Source organism: Muscardinus avellanarius (assembly GCF_963383645.1).
Source record: "Muscardinus avellanarius genome assembly, chromosome: 16".
NCBI lineage: Eukaryota > Metazoa > Chordata > Mammalia > Rodentia > Gliridae > Muscardinus > Muscardinus avellanarius.
The window spans coordinates 7,757,457-7,783,799 of NC_137802.1; the positions used below are offsets into that span (position 1 = coordinate 7,757,457).

At 49.8% G+C, this 26,343-nt stretch overlaps 1 protein-coding gene across 1 annotated transcript; it reads left to right on the forward strand.

The window, feature by feature from the left end:
* Nucleotides 1-305: 305 nt before the first annotated feature.
* On the forward strand, nucleotides 306-26,343 carry TRPV2 (transient receptor potential cation channel subfamily V member 2; the record flags this gene model as incomplete). The annotated part of the gene is made up of 15 exons (XM_080713935.1): nucleotides 306-493; nucleotides 4,342-4,475; nucleotides 7,836-8,126; nucleotides 11,011-11,309; nucleotides 12,592-12,765; nucleotides 13,184-13,339; nucleotides 13,889-13,987; nucleotides 16,257-16,327; nucleotides 17,053-17,218; nucleotides 19,562-19,628; nucleotides 19,708-20,042; nucleotides 22,699-22,826; nucleotides 24,227-24,306; nucleotides 24,350-24,442; nucleotides 26,249-26,343. 15 exons carry the CDS (start codon nucleotides 306-308, stop codon nucleotides 26,341-26,343), a joined length of 2,376 nt encoding a protein of 791 aa, XP_080570061.1.

Here is a 26,343-nt window from a genome sequence, read left to right on the forward strand (position 1 = left end):
GAGGATCACAGTTCGCAGACAGCCTCAGCTACTTGGTGAGGCCCTTCGCAACTCAGTGAGACCCTGTTTTAAAATAAAGAATAAAAAAAATTCGGCAGGGGGTGTAGCTCGGAGGTCAAATGCCTCTGGATTCCATCCCCAGACCCAATAAATAAATAAATAAATAAATAAATAAATAAATAAACGTCTCCTTCTGCAGACCCGGCCAGGAAGACCCCCAAGCCGGGGCTGAAGGAACAGGGGAGCCCTGACATCTGCGCCTCCACAGAAGTTCCAACTGGGCCAACAAGCTCCTTCCAGCCGCAATGACCTCTCCCTCCAGCCCTCCGGCTTTCAGGCTGGAGACCTCGGATGGAGACCTAGGAGAAGGTGCTGAGGTGGAGAGGGGGGAGCACGGGCCGCCCCCCATGGAGTCGCCCTTCGTGGGAGAGGACCGGAACTTTGCCCCTCAGATCAAAGTGAATCTCAACTACCGAAAGGGAGCAGGCACTAGGTGAGGCAGGGGTGGGGTGCGGGTGCTCTCCAGAGCTCCACAGGGCAGCCTGAGGCCGCCCGGCTCCTGGGGCCCTGCCCATGCTGCCTGGTTCCTGTGGTCCAGGAGCCCCATGGCTGACCTCTGCTCTGCTCCCTGGGGTTTGTCCTTCTAGAACCTTCCAGAACCTTCCAGAACCTTCCCCATTCGTGTGTGTGTGTGTGTGTGTGTGTGTGTGTGTGTGTGTGTGTGTTATTAGGGGTTGAATCCAGGGACATTCTGAATCTCTCTGAGCATACCCCCAGTCCTTTAAATTTATTATTATAATTATTATTAGTAGTAGTAGTAGTAGCAGTAGCAGTAGTAGTACTGGGAATTGAACCCAGGGACATTAAACTTCCAAGTTGTACCCCAGCCCTTTATTATTTATTTGTTTATTTATTTATTTATTTATTGATGGTACTGTCTCAGCCTCCCAAGTACTGACTGGGATGACAAGCATGCTGCACCATGCCCAGCTCCTTTTTTTAAAATTTAATTTGATTTTTGACTTTTATTTTTGGTGGTATTGGGGATGGAACCCAGGGGCATTCTACCTCCAAGCTATACCCTCAGACCTATTTTATTCTTTTATTTGGAAACAGTTTATCCTTAAGTTGTAGATGGCCTCACTGAGTTGCTGAGGCTAGCTGTGAACCTGCAATCCTTTTATCTCAGCCTCCCAACTTTTTATTATTATTATTATTATTATTATTTTGAAACAGTATCTCCCTAAATTGCTGAGGCTGGCCTCAGCCTGTGATTCTCCTGTCTTAACCTCCCATGTACTGGGATTGCTGACAAGAGCCACCATGCCTGGTTGAGTCTTCCTTTTTGTGGTACTGGGAATGGAACCCAGGAACATTCTACCTCCAAGCTACACCCCCAGCCCTATTTTTTATTCTTTATTTTAAAACAGGATCTCACTGAGTTGTGAAGGGCCTCACTAAGTAATAGCTGAGGCTGTCCTCGAACCACGATCCTCCTGTCTCAGCCTCCCAAATGCTGGGATTACAAGCGTGCGCCACCATGCCCTGCCTGCCTGGTCGAATCTTGCCCGTTCTTTTTGTTGAGAAGAAAACAAAATAAAATAATTAAATATATATTATTATTAATAATAAAATAATTTCACACACATTTCCCGGTGTGTGTGTGTGTGTGTGTGTGTCTGTGTGTGTGTGTGTGTGTGTGTGAGAGAGAGAGAGAGAGAGAGAGAGAGAGAGAGAGAGAGAGAGATATTAGGGATTGAACCTAGGGGCATTCTACCCCCAGCTACATCCCTAGACCTCTTTTTATTTTTATTTTGAAATAGGGTCTCGCTAGGTTGATGAAAGTCTCACTATTTGCTGAGGCTGTCCTCAAATCTGGGATCCACCTGTCTCAACCTCCCAAGTACTGGGATTATTATTATTATTTTTTTTTGTGTGTGTGTGTGTGTGTGGTACTGGGGTTCCTGGAAACCCTTCTCCGGGATACAATCCCAGACCTATTTTATACTTTTTTTTTATTTGGAAACAGGGTCTCTTAAGCCAGCGTGGCTGGCTTCGAACCTCTCGATCCTCTTGTCTCTGCCTCCTAAGCGTGGGGATTACAAGCGTGCGCCACCACGCCTGGCCCAAGTACTGGGATTATAAGCATGCACCTCCACACCCGGCTCTGGCTATTATTTTTTATTCATTTATTTTTGGGTACTAGGGATTAAACCCAGGGACATTTTATCTTCAAGCTATACCCCCAACTCAATTTTATTTCTTGTGTGTGTGTGTGTGTGTGTGTGTGTGTGTGTGTGTGTGTGTCTGTGTCACTGGGGATTGAACCCAGAGGCATTCTACCTCTTAGCTACATCCCAGCTCTATTTTATTTTTATTTGGAAACACGGTCTCACTAGGTTGATGAGAGTCTCACTACTTGTTGAGAATGTCCTCAAACCTGCGATCCTCCTATCTCAGCTTCCCAGTACTGGGATTACAAGCGTGTGCCACCATGCCCGGCTTATATTTCTTATTTGAAAACAGGGTCTCACTAGGTTGCTGAGAGCCTTGCGAAGTTGTCGAGGTTGGCTTTGAACTTATGATCCTCCTCTCTCAGCCTCCCAAGTATTGGGATTACAAGAGTGCACCACAAGGTTTTTTTTTTTTTTTTTTTTTTTTTTTTTTTTTTTTTTTAAACAATCTTACTGAGTTGCAACGGGTCTTGCTAAATTGCCGAGACTGGTCTTGAACCTGCGATCCTCCTGTTTCAGCCTCCCAAGTACTGGGATTACAGGTGTGTACTACCATGCCTGGCTTTACTTTGAAACAGGATCTTACTACGTTGTTGAGTGGCCTGGAACTGGTGATCCTCCTATCTCAGCCTCCCAAGTATTGGGGTTACAGGCGTGTGCCACCACGCCCAGCTCAGACTGCTAGATTCTGGTGTGTTAGGAGGCCCCTTTTGGGATCTGTGGAAGATTTCCCAGAAGTGTGGCTTCCTAGGAAAACTCTGTCTGTCTGATACTTTCCAGTGCTTGGCCTAGACTCTGTCTGGGGTTGGGAGTTAGGGTCTCCCATTGGACAACCCACAGAAGCCCCCTCCCCCCACTCCGCTTTGTACCACATTTCTTTGGGCAAGTTATGATATCTCCTTGTTTGTCTAATAGAAAAAATAAAAAAGAGTGATTTATAGGACTTCAGTGAGATTAAAGGTACATTCTGCAATTATTATTTATTATTATTTTCTTCTTCTACTCCTCCTTCTCTTTCTTTTTCTCCTTCTTCCTCTTTTTCTTTCATATGGGGGCCTTCCCCTAGGGGCATTCTACCTCTGAGCTATACCCTTAACCTTATTTTTATTTATTTATTTATTTTTTACAGAACAGGGTATTGAGCCCAGGGGCATTCTACCTCCGAGCTACACCCCAGCCCTCTTTTTTATTCTTTATTTTGAAACAGGGTCTCCCTAAGTTGTGGAGAGCCTCATTAAGTAGCTGGGGCTAGCCACAAACCTGTGATAGCCTCCCAAGTACTGGTATTACAAGTGTGTGCAACCAAGCTCCTCTGTTCCTTAACCCTATTTTTTTTTGGCGGGGGGTGTCTGGGGATGGAACCCAGGGGCATTCAATCTCTGAGCTACACCCCCTGCCCTGTTTTTTATTCTTTATTTTGAAACAGGGTCTCACTGAGTTGCACAGGGCCTCACTAAGTAGCTGAGGCTGTCCAGGATTCTCCTGTCTCAGCCTCCTGAATGCTGGGATTACAAGCATGAGCCACCACGCCTGGCTTTTATTTTTATTTTGAAACAGGGTCTCCCTAAATTGCTGAGGGCTTAGCTAAATTGCTAAGGCCTGCAGCCACCAGGAGGATTGCAGGTTCGTGGCCAGCCTTATCTACTTAGTAAGGCCCTTTGCAACTCAGTGAGACCCTGTTTCAAAATAAAGAGAATAAAAAATAGGGCTGGGGGTGTAGCCCTGGGTTTCACCCCCAGTAACGAAAAAAAAAAAAAAAGACCAAAAAAAATTGGAAGGTCACTATGAGGAGGTTCTATGGGATGATGAGTCTGAAATAACAGGGTACCTGGCAAAGATAAGGGGTGGGGTGGGGCTGCTGCAAATGACCAGAGATGACTGGAGTCCAGAGACGTCTGCAGATGGTGCCTGGATAATCCCCTCTGCCTCTTCCTGGGCTTTGAGTACCTGGCGTCTCCTTGGTTGGTCTTGGGAGGCAGAGGCCCTCAGAAGGCCTCCCTGCAAGCTGGGCATGTCCAGTGCTTCCAAGACTCCCTTGGAAGGGGGCTTCCCGGTGCAGGACCTTGGCCCTTCTCTGGCCTGAGTCAGGAACCACATTCCCCCACAGCCAGCCGGACCCAAGCCGCTTCGACCGTGACCGGCTCTTCAGTGTGGTCTCCCGGGGTGTCCCTGAGGATCTGGCTGGGCTCCCAGAGTACCTGCGCCGGACCAGCAAGTACCTCACCGACACAGAGTACAAAGGTAAGCCCTGTCCTCCTATCCCGGGATTGGGAAATTGCCCCGGTATTAATTCCCAATAAAAAGGAAAAAGGCGGTCAGAGCCTGGGAGCTGTGTGAGCACTCATTCTGGCAGAGAAAGACTGTGGCTCGGCTTGTTACACTTTAGAACTTTCTCTCTCTCTCCTTCGCCTCAATGCTAACCCATTGTAAGAATGTAGAAGCAAAGCTGGGTGTGGTGGTGCACGCTTGTAATCCCAGCATTTGGGAGGCTGAGACAGGAGGATCATGCAGGTTCGAAGCCAGCCTCAGCTACTTAGTGAGGCCCTCTGCAACTTAGAGAGACCCTGTTTCCAAATAAAGAATAAAAGCTGGGTCTGGTGGCACACACTTGTAATCCTAGTACTTGGGAGGCTGAGACAGGAGGATCAAGCAGGTTCAAAGCCAGCCTCAGCTACTTAGTGAGGTTCTCAGCAACTTTGTGAGACCTTGTTTCCAAATAAAATATAAAATAGGTCTGGGAGTATATCCTGGAGGTAGAAAGCCCCTGGGTTTCATCCCAGTACCAACAAAAAAAAAATTATATGTATATGTATATGTATATGTATATGTATATGTATATGTATATATATATATATATATATATATATATATATATATATATATATATGGCTGGGGATATAGCTCAGAGGTAAAATGCTCCTAGGTTCCATCCCCAGTACCGCAAAAAAAAAAAAAAGAATGTAGAAGAGCCTTAGAAAAGCCAGGTGTGTGGTGGCACATGGCCCATGCTCATTGCACAGGTTCGAAGCCAGCCTCAGCTGGTTTAAGAGACCCTGTTTCCAAATCAAATATATAAAATAGGTCTGGGAGTGTAGCCCGGAGGTAGAAGGCCCCTGGGTTCCATACCCAGTACCATACACACACAAAAAAAGAAGAGCCTTAGAAATATAGAAGCATAAAAGCAATTAGAAACCCTGAGATCACACAGAGCTCTGCCTGGCACACCTTAAAGCAGTAAGGCTAGTCGGGTGTGGTGGCACACACTTGGAATCCCAGCATTTGGGAGGCTGAGATAGGAGGATCACGGTTTGCAGACAGCCTCAGTTACTTAGTGAGGCCCTTTTCAAGTCAGTGAGACCCTGTTTCAAAATAAAGAATAAGGGCCGGGTGGGGTGGCGCACGCTTGTAATCCCCGCGCTTGGGAGGCAGAGACAGGAGGATTGTGTAGGTTCGAAGCCAGCCGCACTGGTGTAAGAGACCCTGTTTCAAAAATATAAAATAGGTCTGGGAGTGTAGCCCGGAGGTAGAAGGGCTTCCAAGAACCCCAGTACCACCCAAATAAATAAATAAATAAATAAATAAATAAATAAATAAATAAAAATAAAGAATAAAAAATAGCTCTGGAATGTAGCTCGGAGGTAGAATGCCCCTGGGTTCCATCCTTAGCTGTAAGATTAGCCAGAGCCGTATGTCTTGCCCTTGGAGTTCCATGCAGCTGCGCCAGCTGCAGTCAGTGCCTCTGTCTCCTTTTTTCTCTGTGCCCCAGCAGCCTTGGGATGCAGGATGTAACCTCCGTATGTTTCTTCAAAGCACTCATAATTGTTGGGCAACCAGTGCAGCAGAGGAAGATAGATTATCAGCACGTGCACTGTCCAGCGACAAGATAATACCACCTGCCTGGGAAAATGAGCTGCTAGCTTAGTTGACATGGTAACGCCAATAAGAGAATACCGGCCAAGACTGTACTTAAGGGCCAGGCGTCCCAGAGGGCAGAGTTCCATCTTCGGGCTCTCCAGCGTGTCTCCTTAGCATGCTGCTTTTTCTTCTCTTTCTGATTTTTGCTTTGTGATAAAGACTGGCTTAAGCGTAGCCGAGCTATCAGTCTTCAATTTTCTCCATTTCAACACATCTATTGGCATGGAGGAAAAGAACCCACCTCGCAGCACAGTTACAATCGTCACATCTTTGGCGACGCAGAAGGGACTTAATTAGAAGCTTCTCGGTCACTGTTGCACTGTGGTGGCCAGTGGAGCTCTTGTATGCTGTGGGCTGTGCGCTGGGCTGACTGGGTGGGCGGGACCGTGACCAGGAGCAGAAGGGCTGGTGTTTTCTAGAAGCCTTCTGCTGGGATGGCTGAAGGAGACTGAGAACTGAACCAACCAAAGACAGGCCCCTGGCCATCTTGGCTGTGCCTCTTCCTTCTACCGCCCCGCCAGGCTCCCGACCTGTCCTTGCCACCCCAGCCCGTTTCTGTGGCTAAAGGGGTACTCAAAGCCTCTCTCTCTTTAATTATTTGCGTTATCAAGGATGGAACCCAGGAGCATTCTACCTCTGAGCTACACCTTCAGTCTATTTTTAATTGTTTATTTTGAAAGAGGGGCTCACTGAGTTGCAAAGGGCCTTGCTAAGTAGCCGAGGCTGTCCTCCAACCCATATCCTCCTGTCTCAACCTCCCAGATGCTAGGATTATAAACATGAACCAGCATACAGTACTTGGGAGGCTGAGACAGGTGAATAACAGGTTCACAGCCAGCCTCAGCTACCTAGGCCCTTTGCTACTCAGTGAGAGCCTGTTTTATTTATTTATTTATTTATTTATTTATTTATTTATTTGCGGTACTGGGGCTGGAATCCAGGGGCATTCTACCTCCAAGCATAACCCCAGCCCTATTTTTTATTCTTTATTTTGAAACCAGGTCTCACTGAGTTGCAGAGGGCCTCACTAAGTAGCTGAGGCTGTCTGTGAACCACGATCCTCCTGTCTCAGCCTCCCAAGTGCTGGGATTACAAGCATGCGCCACCACCCCAGGCACTCCAAGACCTATTTTATTTTTTATTTGGAAACAGGGTCTCACTAAGTCGTGAACTTGCATGATCCTTCTGTCTCAGTTCTTGTACAATGTTGTACTTGTGATGGATTTTGTCTTAGAAACTTAGTATTTAGCAATTGTAAAAACTTGATATTTTATTTTATTTTTTATTTTTATTTTTTTGCGGGTCTGGGGATGGAACCCAGGGGCATTTGACCTCTGAGATACACCCCCTGCCCTATTTTTTATTCTTTATTTTGAAACCAGGTCTCACTAAGTTGCAGAGGGCCTCACTAAGTAGCTGAGGCTGTCCGCGAACCGTGATCCTCCAGGTCTCAGCCTCCCGAATGCTGGGATTAGAAGCGTGTGCCACCACGCCCGGCTAAAACTTGATATTTTAATACCTGTTGCCTGGAGCCTTAATTCCCCACAGCTTGGTTAACCGTGTTTGCAGCGATCTTTTTTTATCCTCCCATGGGGCACTCCAGAGCCTGGGCTTGCTGTACAGCTGGCCGGCGGCCCAGCAGCTCTGGGTCTAAGCAACCCCCCTTCCCCTCCCTCTCTCCCACAGAGGGCTCCACGGGGAAGACTTGCCTGATGAAGGCTGTGCTCAACCTCCGGGATGGAGTCAACGCCTGCATCCTGCCCCTGCTGCAGATCGACCGCGACTCCGGCAATCCCCAGCCTCTGGTCAACGCCCAGTGCACGGATGAGTACTACCGGGGCCACAGCGCCCTGCACATTGCCATCGAGAAGCGGAGCCTGCAGTGCGTGAAGCTCCTGGTGGAGAACGGGGCCAATGTGCATGCCCGGGCCTGCGGCCACTTCTTCCAGAAGAGGCAAGGAACTTGCTTCTACTTTGGTGAGTGAGGTTTTCTGAGATAGACTGAGGTATGGAGCAGGTAGTGCTTGGTTCAAGCTCACACAGTTAGGTGTGGCAGAGCTGGGACTTAAGTCCACACATTATTGGACCCTCTATTTTATCTCCTTCTCCTCCTCCTCCTCCTCCTCTTCCTCCTCCTCCTCCTCCTCCTCCTCTTCCTCCTCCTCCTCCTTCTTCTCCTCCTTCTCCTCTTCCTCCTCTTCCTCCTCCTTCTCCTCTTCCTCCTCCTCCTCTTCCTCCTCCTCCTCCTCCTCCTCCTCCTCCTCCTCCTCCTCCTCCTCCTCCTCCTTTTGCAGTACTAGGGATTGAACCCAGGGGTATTCTACCTCTGAGTTACACCCTCAGCCCTATGTTTTAAAATTCTTTCTTTATTTTATTTTATTATTATGTGGTACTAGGGATGAAATCCAGGGGCTTTCTACTTCTGAGCTATATCCCCAACCCTATATTTTTATTTTTTTTTATTTTTTATTTTTTGCAGGTCTGGGGATGGAACCCAGAGGCATTTGGCCTCCAAGCTGCACCCCTGCCCAATTTTTTATTCTTTATTTTGAAACAGGGTCTCACTGAATTGCGGAGGGCCTCAAAGTAGCTGAGGGGGTCCTTGAACCACGATCTTCCTGTCTCAGCCTCCAAAATGCTGGGATTACAAGCATGCACCACCACGTCTGGCTTTTATTCTTTATTTTGAAACGGGGATCTCTCTAAGTTGCGGAGAGTTTCATTAAGTAGAGGCTGGCCGTGAACCTGCGATTCTCCTGTCGCAGCCTCCCAAGTATTGAGGTTACAAGCCTGCGCCCAGGCCCAGATTCCTTTTCTATTTTTTTTTTAAAGCATGGTCTTGCTAGATTGCTCAGGCTTGAACCTGTGATTCTCCTGTTTCAGCTTCCCAAGTATTGAGATCACAGGTGTGCCTCTAGGCTGTCACTGTTTCCTCCTCCTCCTCCTCCTCCTCTTCCTCTTCTTCCTCCTCTTCCTCCTTCTCTTCCTCCTCCTTCTTCTTTTTGTGCTAGAGATTGAATCTGTGACCTTTTATATGCTAAGCACATATTCTGCGATATTCTACATCCTCAGCTTCCCTGGTCAAGTCTTGACACAGGCCAGTTCTAGCTTGGGAGGCTAAGACAGGAGGATCGCGCAGGTTCGAAGCCAGCCTCAGCTACTTAGTGAGGCTCTCAGCAACTTAGTGAGATCCTATTTCCAAATAAAATTTAAAAAAGGACTGGGGGTATAGCCTGGAGGTAGAAAGCCTCTGGGTTCCACCCCCAGTACCACCAAAAAAAAAAAAAAAAAGAAAGAAAGAAAGAAAGACTATAAAGCCGGGCGTGGTGGCGCACACTTGTAATCCCAACATTCGGGAGGCTGAGGCCGGAGGATCACGGTTCAAGGACAGCCTCAGCTACTTAGTGAGGCCCTCTGCAACTCAGTGAGACCCTGTTTCAAAATAAAGAATAAAAAATAGGGCTGGGGGTGTAGCTCGGAGATTGAATGCCCCTGGGTTCCATCCTCAGACCCACAAAAAAAAAAAAAAAGCCAGGCGTAGTGGCGCACGCTTGTAATCCCCACGCTCGGGGGGCAGAGACAGGAGGATCCCGCAGGTTCAAAGCCAGCCTTGCTGGCTTAAAAGACCCTGTTTCCAAATAAAAAAATATAAAAATAAAATAGGTCTGGGAGTATAGCCCAGAGGTAGAAGGGTTTCCAGAAACCCCAGTACCACCAAAAAAAAAAAAAAAAAAAAAGAAAGACTGTAACTAGGTATGGTGATATCATCCCAGTACCTGGGAGAAGAAGAAGAAGAAGAAGGAGGAGGAGGAGGAGGAGGAGGAGGAGGAGGAGGAGGAGGAGGAGGAAGAAGGAGAAGAAGAAGAAGAAGAAGAAGAAGAAGAAGAAGAAGAAGAAGAAGAAGAAGAAGAAGAAGAAGGCGACGACGATGTAATGAAGCAGACCCCTAAATGAAGGGCAGTGTTGGCTCATGCCTGTGATCCCAGTACTTGGGAGGGTGAGACAGGAGGATTGCAGGTTAGAGACCAGCTTTAGTGAGACCTTGTTTCAAAAAGAAAAAAGAAGCCTCTTGTGGTGGCGCATGCTTGTAATCCCAGTACTGGGGAGGGGGCGGTTTCAGACAGGCGGATTGCAGGTTCGCAGACAGCCTCAGCTACTTAGTGAGGCCCTTAGCAACTTAGTGAGACTCTGTTTCAAAATAAAGAATGAAAAATAGGTCTGAGGATGTAGCTCAGAGGTAGAATGCCCCTGGGTTCTATCCCCAATACGAAAAGAAAAAAAAAAAAAAAAGAAAAAAAGAAAAGAAAAAAGAAAAGAAAAGAAGAGAAAAAATCTGGAGATGTGGAGATGTAACTCAGAGGTAGAATGCTACTGTCTTCAATCCTCAGAGGAAGGAAGGAAGGAAGGAAGGAAGGAAGGAAGGAAGGAAGGAAGGAGAAAGGAAGGAAGGAAGGAAGGAAGGAAGGAGAAAGGAAGGAAGGAAGGAAGGAAGGAGAAAGGAAGGAAGGAAGGAAGGAAGGAGAAAGGAAGGAAGGAAGGAAGGAAGGAGAAAGGAAGGAAGGAAGGAAGGAAGGAAGGAGAAAGGAAGGAAGGAAGGAAGGAAGGAAGGAGAAAGGAAGGAAGGAGAAAGGAAGGAAGGAAGGAAGGAAGGGGAAAGGAAGGAAGGAAGGAAGGAAGGAAGGAAGGAAGGGGAAACGCAGGCAGGCCTAAGAGGCTGGGGATATGGGGACTCTGGCTGGGCTCCCCACCCTTCATCCGAGATGCTAAAGGAAGCCTGACCTGGCTTTCTGTCCGAGGAGCAGGGCAGTAGGCAGGTGGAAGCTGGGAGACTCTAGCCCCCAGCTGTCCCCTCTGCCCGCAGGTGAGCTGCCCCTGTCTCTGGCTGCATGCACCAAGCAGTGGGATGTGGTGACCTACCTCCTGGAGAACCCGCACCAGCCCGCCAGCCTGCAGGCCGCCGACTCCCAGGGCAACACAGTCCTGCACGCCCTGGTGATGATCGCAGACAACTCTGCGGAGAACAGCGCGCTGGTGATCCGCATGTACGACGCGCTGCTCCAGGTGGGGGCCCGCCTCTGCCCCGCCGTGCAGCTGGAGGACATCCGCAACCTGCAGGGCCTCACGCCCCTGAAGCTGGCCGCCAAGGAGGGAAAAATTGAGGTGAGCTGACGTCCCCTCGCCCTCCGTGCCTCTGCAGGCCCTGTCAGGACTCACCTGAAACTTCTGCAGAAAGAGCCTGGAGTGGTGCTTCAGAGCGCTGGTCTCTCCATTTTGATGATGACGGTGACGATGTGTGTATGTGTGTGTGTGTGTGTGTGTGTGTGTGTGTGTGTGTGTGTGTGTGATACTGGGGATTGAATCCAGGGGTGTTCTACCTCTGAGCTACACCTCCAGCCTTATTTTATCTTAGTTTTTTAGTTTTGAAAATAATGGTCTGGCTAAGTTGCTGTGGTTGGCCTTGAACCTGCAATCTTCCTGTTTTAGCCTCCAGAGTACTGGGATTATAGTCATGTGCTATCATGCTCAGATTTTTTTTTCTTTTCTTTTTTCTTTTTTTTTTTTGTTGTATGTGTGTGTTACTGGGAATTGAACCCAGGCATTTTACCTCTGAGCTATACCCCCAGCCCTACTTTTTATTTATTTTATTTTTTTTATTTTTTGCAGGTCTGGGGATGGAACCCAGGGGCATTCGACCTCCAAGCTATACCCCCTGCCCTATTTTTTATTATTTATTTTGAAACAGGGTCTCACTAAGTTACAGAGTGCCTCACTAAGTAGCTGAGGCTGTCCTTGAACTGTGATCCTCCGGTCTCAGCCTCCTGAATGCTGAAATTACAAGCATGCACCACTACACCCGCCTTTTTAAAATATTTATTTATTTATTTATTTATTATTATTTTTTGTGTGTGGTACTGAGTGTGTAATCCAGGGGCTTTTCTACCTCCAGGCTATACTCCCAGACCTATTTTATATTTTATTTGGAAACAGGGTCTCTTAAACCAGCTGAGGCTGGCTTTGAACCTGTGCAGTCCTCCTGTCTCAGCCTCCCAAGCGCTGGGATTACAAGTGTGCGCCACCATGCCCAGCTACTTTTATTAAATGTGTGTGTGTGGCACTGGGGATGGAACCCAGGGGCATTCTACCTCCAAGCTACACCCCCTGCCCTATTTTTTATTCTTTATTTTGAAACCAGGTCTCACTGAGTTGCAAAGGGCCTCACTAAGTAGTTGAGGCTGTCTGCCAATTGTGATCCTCGTCTCAGCCTCCAGAATGCTGGGATTACAAGCGTGCACCCAGAGACATTTTTGAAACAGGGTCTCACTGAGTTGCACAGGGCCTCACTAAGTAGCTGAGGCTGTCTGTGAACCGCGATCCTCCCGTCTCAGCCTCCCCAATGCTGGGATTACAAGTGTGCGCCACCGCGCCCCGGTTTGTCCTGCAGATTTTCAAGCACATCTTGCAGCGAGAGTTCTCAGGACAGTGCCAGTCCCTTTCCCGCAAGTTCACCGAGTGGTGCTATGGGCCTGTCCGGGTGTCGCTATACGACTTGGCCTCTGTGGACAGCTGGGAGGAGAACTCGGTGCTGGAGATCATTGCCTTCCATTGCAGGAGCCCGGTGAGCCAGCGGAAGGCGTGGGTGCGCTAGTCAGGCTGCCTGTTGTGCTGCGCCTGTCTGGTCCCTGTAGATTTGACCCTGATTTGCGGCCAGACTCTAGACTAGTCCCATCAGTGTGACAGTCATGCAGAGGTCCTCTGGCAACCGTGGAGACATCTCTGTTGACATGCTCTGGAGCAAAGGGCGATGCCTGGGATCTGAGCTGGGGTGGAAGCAGGCGGGGAGAGGCCATGTGGGTGCCTGGGGGATGGAGGAGCCTGCCCTCCCTCCTCTACTTCCTGGACCCTTGCATGGAGCCTAGCATGCATTGGGCACCCCCAATGCATACTATCTATCTATCTATCTATCTGTCCATCCATCCATCCATCCACCCATCCCCATCTCTACCTACACCCTGCCTCTCCCCTTCCCGCCCCAGCATCGACACCGCATGGTGGTTCTGGAGCCGCTGAACAAGCTGCTGCAAGCCAAGTGGGATCTGCTCATCCCCAGATTCTTCTTCAACTTCTTGTGTTACCTGATCTACATGCTCGTCTTCACTGCAGTCGCCTACCACCAGCCTGCTCTGGAGAAGGCAAGGGAAGGGGCGGGGGCGGTTCCAGGGAACAACCCCGGGAGCGGGGAAGGGGGGCCACCAGTGTTTCCATCCTCCCGGAATAACGCCGAGGCTCAGGCAGCCCGAGTGATGTACTAGGAAGCCAGCCTCCCAGTACTAATGACAGCAATAGAAGTAAGTATTACCCAATGCCCACCGCCTGTGGGACCGTAGTCATGCTAATAATGATTACGCACAACTTTCTGGGATGACAAACTGTCATCCATCTGCAGCTTAACAGTCGAGAGAAGTGAGACACAGAGAGGCCGGATGATTCACCTGAGTTCACACAGATTCTAAGTGGTGGGGACGGAGACGAGGACTGAACCTAGGCCATCTGGTTCCAAACCCCAAGTTCAGGACCCCCAGACAGTGTGCTTCTCAAGGGACTAGCAGCCAGGGCTCCTTGGCTGTAGCCTGTGCTCCCCGCACGGCGCGGGTTCAGGATGGGCCCTTGGCTTCGGCTCTTGGAGGGCTGGCTGCTGAGAAGAGGCCCCGGGTCTTACCCGAGCGTGTGTCTTCCTTTAGCAGACCTTCCCTCCGCTGAAAGCGACGGCCGGAAACTCCATGCTGCTGCTGGGCCACATCTTGATCCTGCTTGGGGGGATCTACCTCCTCTTGGGCCAGGTGAAGGCCTTTTGAAATCTCCACACCCTCTATGACGCCCAGCCCAGCAAGAAGCAAACCTAGAATTCTGCTGCTGGGGGCCTCAGAGTGGGGTAGCCACAATCCCCTCTGCTTCCTTTTTTAATTTTTTGTGGTACTGGAAATTGAACCCCAAGGCATTCTACCTCTGAGCTATACCTCCAGCCCTTTTATTTATTTATTTATTATTTATTTATTTATTTTGCAGTACTGGGGGTGGAGTCCAGGGGCATTCTACCTCCAAGCTACGTCCCCAGCCCTATATTTTGTTCTTTATTTTGAAAAAGGCTCTCACTGAGTTGCAGAGGGCCTCACTAAGTAGCTGAGGCTGTCTGCGAACCTCAGTCCTCCTGTCTCAGCCTCCCAAATGCTGGGATTACAAATGTGCGCCACCACGCCCGGCTTCTCCCTTTTTATTTATTTTTTTGTTTTGTTTTGAAACAGTGTCTTGTTAGGGCGCCGAGAGTCTCGCTAAGTTGCTGGGGCTATCCTCGATCCTCCCAATTTAGCCTTCTAAGTACTGGCATTTTAGGTGTGTGCCATCATATCTGGCTTTACCATCTCTTTCTTGATGAGGAAACTGAGTCCCATAACCAGTTCCATCCAGACCAACCAGGCTTACCACCATGGAAGACCACAGGCTCTGGCCTTCCCGGGGGGCCTTGGTTCCCTTCCTGCTGTGATTTTCTGGGGGCCCGTAGGGTAGCAGATGGCTTCTCTGATTCAGTGGCAGTGCAGGCTCTGCTCCCCTGGGGATCAAACAAAAGCCCCTGACCACAGGTCCCTGAGCTAGCTGGGGCAGTCCTCACCCGAGGGCCACAGAAGACCAAGGGCAAGAGGGGCTCTGCCAACTCCGGCAGCGGGCATCTTCAACCTGAAATGCTGTGAGCTTGTGGGCGTCAGGCTGGGTGCCAAGACACCAGGAGCTTCTCAGAAAGGAGAACACCTGGGTTGGCTGGAGTCCAGGGAGCGGGGACAGAAAGGTGCACTCAGTCTCCCGAGGAGCTGAGATGTTGAGTGTGCACTGCCAGACCCGGCTTGGCTGATTTTGTGGAGAGTCCAAAGCTATGTCAGAGCCGGAGGCTGTGGCGCACGCTTGTAATCCCGGTGTTCGAGAGGCTGAGACAGGAGGATCTGGGTTCATGGCTAGCCTTAGCTACTTAGTGAGGCCCTCTGCAACTCATTGAGTCCCTGTTTCAAAATAAAGAATAAAAAATTGGGCTGGGGGTAGCTCAGAGGCAGAATGCCCCTGGGTGCCATCCCCAGACCCACCAAAAAAAAAAAAAAACAAAAACAAAAAACTGAGTCAGGAGGATGACAGGTTCAAGGCCAGCCTCAGCACCTTAACAAGACCTTGTTTCAAAATATAAAATAAAACCCAGGTGTTGGTGTCATGGTGCACATTTATAATCCCAGTGCAAAGGAGGATCACATGTTCACAGCCAGCCTCAGCAACATAGCCAACATAGCAAGGCCTTCGGCAACTTAGTAAGACTGTCTTAAAAAAAAACCAAAAAAACTAAGGATATGGCTCAGAGGTAGAGCCCTTGCCTAGCATGTGTGAGGCCCTGGGTTCAATCCTTAGCACTACAAAAAAACAAAGAAACAAAAAATAAATACAGGGCTGGGGTATAGCTCAGAAGTACAATGCTCCTAGATTCAGCCCCCAGGACAAGAATAAAGAAAGAAAATATAAAAAAGGACTGGGCTTGTAGCTCAGAGGTAGGATGGTCCTGGGTTCAAGCCCTAGTACCACACACACACAACACACACACACACACACACACACACACACACACAAAATAAAAGTGAGCTGGGCATGGTGGCATACGCTTGTAATCCCAGCATTTGGGAGATTGAGACAGGAGGATTGTGGTTTGTAGACAGCCTCAGCTACTTAGTGAGGCCCTTTGCAACTCAGTGAGACCCTGTTTCAAAAATAAAGAATAAAAAATAGGGCTGGGAGTGTAGCTCGGATGTAGAATACCCCTGGGTTCTATCCCCTCTATCACAAAATAATAATTAATAATAATAATAATAATAATAATAATAAAATAAAAGTAAGAAAGAGCTATCTCATTTTTCAGAAGGATTCAAAACTCCCCTGAAGCCAGAGGCACAGCCTCTAGCTGTGGTGCTGATCAGGCTTCTGTATCTGGGAGCCTGGAGAGGGTGGGGGTGGGAACCCTGGGGTCCAGGCCCTTCTGTGCCTGGAGAGTGGGTTTCACGGCCCTGTCTTCCTCCTCCGCAGCTCTGGTACTTCTGGCGCCGCCGCCTGTTCATCTGGATCTCCTTCGTAGACAGCTACTTTGAAATCCTCTTGTACGTGGGGGCTCTCTCCCCTTCCTCCCGTTCCGTAGGCCTGGGAAGGGTGGGTGGCTGTGGCCAAGGGCACCAGGCTGGCTTTAGTGTCCAGGATAGAGGGGACCAGGAAGTTCCAGAGGGTCCTGGCTGCTGGGCGGCGGGGTCCTTCATGCTCCCCTGTCTTCATGAACCGTGGCTGTGATTCCTGCCTTTACTGAACCCTAGTTACCCAGCCACAGGGCCTGACTCTCCACACAGTGCCTCTCTTAATCCTCGAGGGCATTCAGTGGGTTGGGCATTGCTATCATTATGCCGACTTTTAATTTTTTTTTTTGTTTCTGGGGATGGAACCCAGGGGCCTTCTACCTCCGGGCTACACGGCCAGACCTATTTTATATTTTGTTTGGAAATAGGGTCTCACTAAGGAGCCTGACTAAGTAGCTGAGGCTGGCTTCAAACCTGCGCGATCCTGTCTCAGCCTCCCAAGTACTGAGATTGTAAGTGTGTGCCACCACGCCCAGCTATTATGCCCATTTTGTAGGGGAAGGAACTGAGGCCCACAGAGGCTAAATAACTTGTCTAAGACGGAGGCCAGGCCTGACTGGGTCCAGTCCCACAGGGATGGAGGCCATCTCAAGCCACCCCGTGGTCAGGGGAGGGGCAGTGGTGGTCAGTGCTGGCCAGGAGGAGTTGGGGGATACTGCCAGTGTCCTGGAAGCTGACCCAGCCCTGCCCCTGTGCAGCCTGCTCCAGGCCCTGCTCACCGTCCTGTCCCAGGCCCTGTGTTTTATGGCCATCGAGTGGTACCTGCCTCTGCTTGTGTCTTCACTGGTACTGGGATGGCTGAACCTGCTCTACTACACCCGCGGCTTCCAGCACACGGGCATCTACAGCGTCATGATCCAGAAGGTGAGAGATGGCGGTTGGGGTGCAGCCGAGAATGGGTGCCACGGGCCTGTGGGACTCCCTGTGGCCCCAGCAGGCAGAGGAGGACATGAGCGATACCCCCCGGTGTTCCTCATCCCAATATTTAGCCTCCGCTTAAGTAAGGGAAAATGCGTAGTTGCTCTCTTTCCACCCACATATGCAGACGCAAGGACGTGTGTGTGTGTGTGTGTGTGTGTGTGTGTGTGTGTGTTTTGCAGGCATCCGCAAAGGAGCACACGCATCCTTCTTCATGAAGGAAGAGAGAGCTGAGGTGTTGCTCAGCAACTTAGCAAAGGCCCTGTTTCCAAATAATCCTCAGTTACACACACACACACACACACACGTACACACACCCAAAGGAACAGAGGATATTCGTGTATGCTGGTGAGGGCATCCACATCTCTCTGCATCCTTTCACTCAGACCATAAATGTTTAGTAGCTGGGCGTGGTGGCGCACGCTTGTCATCCCCATGCTTGGGAGGCAGAGACAGGAGGATCGCGCAGGTTCGAAGCCAGCCGCGCATGCGCGCTGGCTTAGGAGACCCTGTTTCCAAATAAAAATGTAAAAATAGGTTTGGGAGCGTAGCCCGGAGGTAGAAGGGCTTCCAGAAACCCCAGTACCACCCCCCCAAAAAAATAAAATAAATAAATAAATAAATGTTTAGTGAGCGCCCGCTCTGGGCCAGACTCTGTCCTTAGTAGGCATCTGGAGTGAAGATGAGCCATGCTATTCCAAGCCGACATTCCAACGGGGGAGGGGTGGGAATGAAATATCTGAGAAACCACCAAGAACCTTGCCAACTGCTAAATTCCTTCTCCCCCCCCCCCTCCTTCTTCTTTTTCTTCTTCTTTTCCTTACTGTCTTCGGAGCGCTGAATTGAGCCCTAGTGATGCTCTACCTCTGAGCTACACCCCTAACCCCCTCTTTCTTTGAGGTACCGGGGATGGAACCTAGGGGCATTCTACCTCTGATCTACACCCCAAGCCCTATTTTTTAATTCTTTTTTAAATTTAAATTTTAATTAATTTATTTTTTCTTGTGGTACTGGGGATGGAACCCAAGGGCATTGTACCTCTGAGCTACACCCTCAGCCCTATTTTTTAGTCTTTTTATTTTTTGAAACAGGGTCTCAGTGAGTTGCGAAGGACCTCGCTAAATAGCTGAGGCTGTCCCCGAACCGCGATCCTCTGGTCTCAGCCTCCCAAATGCTGGAATTAAAAGCGTGCGCCACCACGCCTGGCTTATTTTTTAATTTTTTAAAATTTTTTATTTTTGGTGGTACTGGGGGTGGAACCCAGGGGCTGTCTACCTCCAGGCTATACTCCCAGACCTATTTTATATTTTATTTGGAAAACAAAAAAGAAAAACAAAAAAATTTTTATTTGGAAATGGTCTCACTAAGTTGCTGAGAGCCTCACTAAGTAGCTGAGGTTGGCTTTGAACCTGTGCTATCCTCCTGTCTCAGCTTCCCGAATGCTGGGATTACAAGCGTGCGCCACCACGCCCGGCTTCCCTAACTCTTCTTAAATATTTTTTTTGGACCCAGGCGTGGTGGTGCACACTTGAAATCCCAATATTTGGGAAGTGAAACAGGAGGATCACGGGATCGTAGCCAGCCTCAGCTACTTAGTGAGACCCTGTTTCCAAATAAAAAATAGGTCTGAGGGTGTCGCCCCGAGGCAGAAGTCCCCTGATTTCCATCCTCAGTACCAATAAAATAAAATAAAATAAAATAAAATAAAATAAAAGCCAGGCATGGTGGGGCACACTTGTCAATACTTAGGAGGCTAAGACAGGAGGTTCACAGGTCGGAAGCCAGCCTCCACAATTTAGTGAGACCCTCCACAACTTAGTGAGACCCTATTTCTTCTTTTTTTTTTTTTTTCGGGTCTGGGGATGGAATCCAGAGGCATTTGACCTCCGAGCTATGCCCCCTGCCCAATTTTTTATTCTTTATTTTGAAACAGGGTCTCACTGAGTTGCAGAGGATCTCACTAAATAGCAGAGGCTGTCCCCGAACCGTGATCCTCCAGTTTCAGCCTCCCAAATGCTGGGATTACAAGCGTGTGCCAACATGCCCGGTGAGACCCTATTTCTAAATAAGAAATAAAATAGGGCTGGGAGTGTAGCTCAGAGATAGAATGCCTCTACGTTCTACCCCAGTGCCACCCACACCAAAACAAACAAACAAACAAACAAACACAGAAACCCTCTGCTCTGTGGGCTCCCAAGAGGCCTATATGCAGGTGTGTGTGTGTGTGTGTGTGTGTGTGTGTGTGTGTGTGTGTGTGTAACTCATGGGCTCTGGGGTCCTGTGTTCTAGGTCATCCTGCGGGACCTGCTCCGCTTCCTCCTGGTCTACTTAGTCTTCCTTTTCGGCTTTGCTGTAGGTAAAGGCCCTCTCCCGCCCCACCTCTCCCCTGCCGGCCCTGCCTGCTCTCAGGCTGAGGATCCCCTCCCTGCCCCCAGCCCTGGTGAGCCTGAGCCGGGAGGCCCGGGGCTCCGGAGGCCCCATAGACGGCGGTGCCAATGCCACGGAGGTAGCTCCGGCAGAGCCGGGCCAGGAGGACGAGGCAGCCCCGTACCGGAGCATCCTGGACGCCTCGCTGGAGCTCTTCAAGTTCACCATCGGCATGGGCGAGCTGGCCTTCCAGGAGCAGCTGCGCTTCCGCGGGGTGGTGCTGCTTCTGCTGCTGGCCTACGTGCTGCTGACCTACGTGCTGCTGCTCAACATGCTTATCGCCCTCATGAGCGAGACGGTCAACAGCGTGGCCACCGACAGCTGGAGCATCTGGAAGCTGCAGGTGCCGCAGCCGGGCCCCCTCCCCAGCCCACCCGAGCTGCGTCCAGAACCCTGCAGAGCTCAGCCCAGGGCTGGCAGCAGGTGGGACTGGGCTCCGCAGGACCAGTCCCCACATCTACTCTCTTCCTCCCTCCATCCTGCTTTCTCCTTCTTTCCTTCCTTCCCTCCCTCCCTCCTTTCTTTCTTTCTTTCTTTCTTTCTTTCTTTCTTTCTTTCTTTCTTTCTTTCTTTCTTTCTTTCTTTCTTCTTTTTCTTTGCAGTACCAGGGATGGAACCCAGAAGCATTATACCTCTGAGCTATACCCCCAGCCCTAGTTTTTATTTTTAAATTTAATTTAATTTTACTTTTTGGTGGTACTGGGGGTGGAACCCAGAGGCTTTCTACCTCTGGGCTATACTCCCGGACCTTTTTTTTTTTTTTTGTGGTACTGGGGGTGGAACCCAGGGGCTTTCTACCTCCGGCCACACTCCCAGACCCATTTTATATTTTATTTGGAAACAGGGTCTCACTAAGTTGCTGAAAGCCTTACTAAGTAGCTGAGGCTGGCTTCGAACCCGTGTGATCCTCCTGTCTCAGCCTCCCAAGCGTGGGGATTACAAGCGTGTGCCACCATGCCTGGCTCTCCCAGACCTTTTTTATATTTTATTTGGAAACAGGGTCTCGCTAAGTTGCTGAGAGCCTCATTAAGCAGCTGAGGCTGGCTTCGAACCCGTGTGATCCTCCTGTCTCAGCCTCCCAAGCGCGGGGATTACAAGCGTGTGCCACCACACCCGGCTCTCCCAGACCTTTTTTATATTTTATTTGGAAACAGGGTCTCGCTAAGTTGCTGAGAGCCTCACTAAGTAGCTGAGGCTGGCTTCGAACCTGCGCGATCCTCCTGTCTCAGCCTCCCAAGCACGGGGATTACAAGCATGTGCCACCATGCCTGGCTCCAGCCCTAGTTTTTAGTCTATTTATTTATTTATTACAGTACTGAGGATAGAACCCAAAGGCATCCTACCTCCAAGTTACACCCCCAGCCCTGATTTTTATCCTTTATTTTATTTATTTTTTGCAGTACTGGGGCTGGAACCCAGGGGCATTCTACCTCTGAGCTACACCCCCAGCCCTATTTTTAATCTTTTTTTTTTTTTTTTTTTTTTTTTTGGTGGTACTGGCGTTCCTAGAAACCCTTCTACCTCCGGGTTATACTCCCAGGCCTATTTTTATATTTTTATTTGGAAACAGGGTCCCTTAAACCAGCGGGGCTGGCTTCCTACCTGCACGATCCTCCTGTCTCCGCCTCCCAAGTGCGGGGATTACAAGCGTGCGCCACCACGCCTGGCCTATTTTTTATTCTTTATTTTAAAACAGGGTCTCACTGTGTTGTGAAGGACCTCACTAAATAGCTGAAGCTGTCCGGGAACCTCCGTCCTCCTGTCTCAGACTCTCAAATGCTGGGATTACAAACGCCTGGCTTATTCTTTATTTTGAAACAGGGTCTCACTGAGTTGCAAAGCCTTGCTAAGTAGCTGAGGCTGTCTGCTAACTGCGATCCTCCAGTCTCCACCTCCCGAATGCTGGGATTTTACTCTTTCTTTAACAGAATTCTTGTGAGGATAGGATAAGGTCGTAGATATAAAACGCCTAGGATCTGCCGGGCGTGATAGCTCATGCCTGGACTTGGGAGGCTGAGACAGGTGGATCTCAGGTTTGAGGTCAGCCTCAGCTACTTAGCAAGACCTTGTTTAAAAAAAAAAAGAGCCAGGCGTGTTGGCGCATACTTGTATTCCCAGCGCTTGGGAGGCTGAGACAGGAGGATCGCGCAGGTTTGAAGCCAGCCTCCGCTACTTAGTGAGGCTCTCAGCAACTTAGTGAGACCCTGTTTCCAAATAAAATATAAAATAGGTCTGGGAGTATAGCCCGGAGGTAGAAAAGCCCCTGGGTTCTATCCCCAGTACCACAAAAAAAAAAAAAAAAAAAAAGGAAAGAAAAGAAAAGAAAAAAGAAAGAAAAATAGAGCTGGGCGTGGTGGCGCACGCTTGTCATCCCACTACTTGGGAAGCTGAGACAGGAGGTTCGCGGCCAGCCTCAGCTATTTAGTGAGGCCCTCCACAACTTAGTAAGACCCTGTTTCAAAATAAAGAATAAAAAATAAGGCTGGAGTTGTAGCTCAGAGGTAGAATGCCCCTGGGTTCCATCCCCAAGTACACAAAAAAGGGGTAAAAAATGACAAAGCCCTCACAGAACATTCGTTCTGTGCTCTTTGTTTGCAAAGTGGGACCAGTGTGGTGGAGAAGGTAGTTAGAACGTGAAATTCTGGGGTGGACCAGCCTGGGGGGCCTGCAGAGCTGATATAACAGCATCTATAGTGGAAGGATAGTTGTGTCTCAACCAGAGAAGGGTCTGGTGGGCTCTGGCACTTGGTGCAGGGGTAGCCTCGCCCTGGGGTCAACTTCTCATTGCTCTTGGCAAGCCCCTTCATTCTCTGAGCCTCAGAAATCTTCCTTGCTCTGTGCCCCATAATCGAACTGTGGAGCTGGATTCAAGTCCACGTGCTTTAGGAGACTCCGGTGCTGGACAGGGCGGTGGGATCTTCCTGTCCCCCTGGCCCCAAGCTCCTCTTCCTCTGGGCAGGGTCCCAGGCTACTCTGTCTGATACAGCCTTTAACCCTAGAAAGCCATCTCTGTCTTGGAGATGGAGAGTGGCTACTGGTGGTGCCGGAGGAAGAAGCAGCGGATAGGAGTGCTCCTGACAGTTGGCACCAGGCCGGACGGGAGCCCGGATGAGCGCTGGTGCTTCAGGTGAGCGGGAGAGGGCCACACCCTGCTGACCCAGGAGCATGGACCAGGCTTACCCTCCTGGAGCCAGCAGCTGGGTCTGGGGGAGAGTGCCAGGGGACCTCACCTGGGCAGTAAGGGCAGGGATGCAGGGTCTCACAGCCCCTAGGCTGCCTCCTGTTCTCTCTCTGTCTGCCTTTCTGTCTGCCTTTCTGTCTGTCTGTCTGTCTGTCTGTCTGTCTCTCTCTTTCTCTCTCTCTCTCTCTCTCTCTCAGGTTCAAGGACAGCCCCAGAAAATAGTCAGACCTTTGTCAATCTATTAACGTCCCCCCCCCTTTTTTTTTGCGGGCCTGGGATTAAACCCAGGGGCATCTAAGTCAGCTACACCCCCAGCCCTATTTCTATTATTATTTATTTATTTTTGCAGAACTGGGAATGGAACATTCTACCTCCAAGCTACACTCCTAGCCCCATTTTTTTTTTTTTTTTTTTGGTACTGGGGATGGAACCCAGGGGGATTCTACCTCTGAGCTACACACCCAGCATTTTTTTTTTTTTATTTTTTGTGGGTCTGGGGATGGAACCTGGGTTGGGGGCTTTCAACATCCGAGCTATACCCCCTGCCCTATTTTTTATTCTTTATTTTGAAACAGGGTCTCACTAAGTTATGGAGGGCCTCACTAAGTAACTGAGGCTGTCTGCGAACCGTGATTCTCCAGTCTCAGCCTCCCGAATGCTGGGATTACAAGCGTGCGCCACCACGCCCAGCTCCCAGCACTATTTTTTATTCTTTTATTTTGAAACAGGGTCTCACTGAGTTGCAAAGAGCCTCACTAAGTAGCTGAGGCTGTCCGCGATCCACGATCCGCCTGTCTCAGCCTCCCAAATGCTGGGATTATAAGCGTGCACCACCACGCCCGGCCTTTGTTTTTGTTTTGAAACGGGATCTCACTAGGTTGCTGTGAGTCTTGCTAAAATTGTCAAGGCTGATCCTCCTGTATCAGCCTCCCAAGTACTGGGATGACAGGCTTGCGCCACCACACCCGGCTGAAGCAGACACTTTTAGGAGGCTGCAGTTGAAGCTGGGGAGATATTGAGGCTCTACGCATGAGAAACACCCATAAAAGAGTCCCTGAACCCAGGGCCCCAAGACACACCTCACCTCAAAGCCTCATCTCTGGTTGCCCTGGGCAACCCAGGCTGTCATGAACAGCTGGAAGGGAGGGATGCTCAGTCCTTCCTGCTGGGGAATCAGTAGAGCGTTGCTGGGAGGGCAGGGCTCCTGGTGGGACGTGGGTGGTCCAGTGTCCTGCAGATAAGGACCCAGAGATCCTGGGTCCCACTGGAGCATCCGCACAGCCCAGCCACTTGGCCGGAGGGAGCACTGGAGTCCCAGAGCCTCAGAACTGCACTGTTGCCTGCAGGGTGGAGGAAGTGAACTGGGCCGCTTGGGAGCAGACCCTGCCCACGCTGTGCGAGGAGCCACCGGGGGAAGCCGTGTCGGGTGAGTGGCTGCGGGCTGAGCGCTCATGCGCGTGTGCCTACAGCCTACCCTTTCTTTCTGGAACCTTCAGTCCCACTGATGGTACCCACAGCACAGGAGGCCACAGATGGAGACCCTGCACAGCTCCACCTGCCAGGTCTGGGGCTCATCAATGGTGCTATCTCCCTTTGGCTCTCCTCCTCTCCTTTGCTGTTTTCTTTGGTGCTGGGGATTGAACCCAGGGGTATTCTACCTCTGAGCTACACCCCCTGGCCTTTTTATTTTATTTTTATTTACTTATTTATTTATTTAGTGGTATTGGGGCTTGAACCCAGGGGGTACTTTACCATTGAGCCACATCCCCAACCTTATTTACTTTATTTTATTTTTTGATAATGGGAATTGAACTCAGAAGCATTCTACCTTTGAGCTACACCCCCCCCCCTAGCCATTTTTAGTTTTTATTTTGAAACAGGGTCACTAAATTGCGGAGGCTGGTCTCACACCTACAATTCTCCTGTCTTAGCCTCCCAAGTACTGCAATTATAAGTGTGGGCCATCCTGCCTGGCTTTCATTCTTTTCTTTTTCTTTTTCTTTTTTTTTTTTTTGTGGTGCTGGGGATGGAATCCAGGAGCATTCTACTTCAGAACTACAACCCTAGCTTTATTTTATTTTTTTATTTTGAAACAGGATCTCGCTAGGTTGCTTTTTTTTTTTTTTTTTTTTTTTTTTTTTTGCGGGTCTGGGAATGGAACCCAGAGGCATTTGACCTCTGAGCTACACCCCCTGCCCTATTTTTTATTCTTTATTTTGAAACAGGGTCTCACTAAGTTGCAGAGGGCCTCACTAAGTAGCTGAGGCTGTCCACGAACCGCGATCCTCCAGTCTCAGTCTCCCGAATGCTGGGATGACAAGCGTGCGCCACCACGCCCAGCTGCTAGGTTGCTAAGGTCTCACTAAATTGCTCAGGCTGGCCTTAAACCTGCAATCCTCCCGCTTCAGCCTCCCAAGTACTGCGATGACAGGAATGTGCCACCATGCCTGGCTTTCTTTAGTTTTTTTTTTTTTTTTTTTAATGTTGAAACAGGGTCTTGCTAAGTTGTCGAGGCTGGCTTCAAACCTAAAACCCTCCTATCTTAGCCTTCTGAGTACCAAAATTATAGAAAGGCACTGCTGTGCCCAGCTCTCCCCTTCTCTTTCCTGACAAATGTCACTTGCTTAGTCTGGGCCCCCCACCCCAAATGGCCCGAGTTGTCCATGAGCCCTGTTGCAGGGAGACTCCTCTGTTTTCCCAGCTCCTGGCCCTCACAAACCATTAGGTTTCCCTTCTGTTCTTTTTTTATGTCTCTCTTCCTTCATTTCTTTTTTTCTTTTTTACTTTTTTTTTTTTTTGTGTGTGTGTGTGTGTGTGGTACTGGGGATGGAACCTGTTTACCTCCAGCCTACACTTCCAGACCCATTTTATATTTTTATTTGGAAACAGGGTCTCTTAAGGCAGCAAGGCTGGCTTCGAACCTGCGCGATCCTCCTGTCTCCGCCTCCCAAGCGTGGCGATTACAAGCGTGAGTCACCACGCCCGGCTCTCTTCCTTCATTTCAGTGCCAGGATTCTGAGAGTCACCCTGCCCTTCCTCCTGCCTCAAGTGTCCCGCACACCATCTCCTGCTGTGGATGTGGCTCAGCATCCCAGGGGGACCGTCCCTACCCCATAGTGGGCGGCCTGGCGGGCCTCTGCCAGCCTCCCCTACCCCGGGCTCCGTCTCCTGGCACTGATTTTCTTGCCATCTCGGGCAGCCACCACCCCTGTGCCTCTTCCTCTAGTTCTCCGGCATCAGCTCAGGGATCGCCTGCTGTCCCCACAGGATGGGCTTTCACAGCGATGGACCCTTCCTTTCCTCCTGCCACCTGCCTCCTAGGGACACACCCAGGGCCAAGCCACAGTGTCCTCCATCCTGTTTCGCAGGGCCTAAGAAGAATCCCATCCTGACTTCCTCCGCCGGGGAGGACCAGGCCCCAGAGGAGGACCATCTGCCCCTCCAGATGCTCCAGTCCCACTGA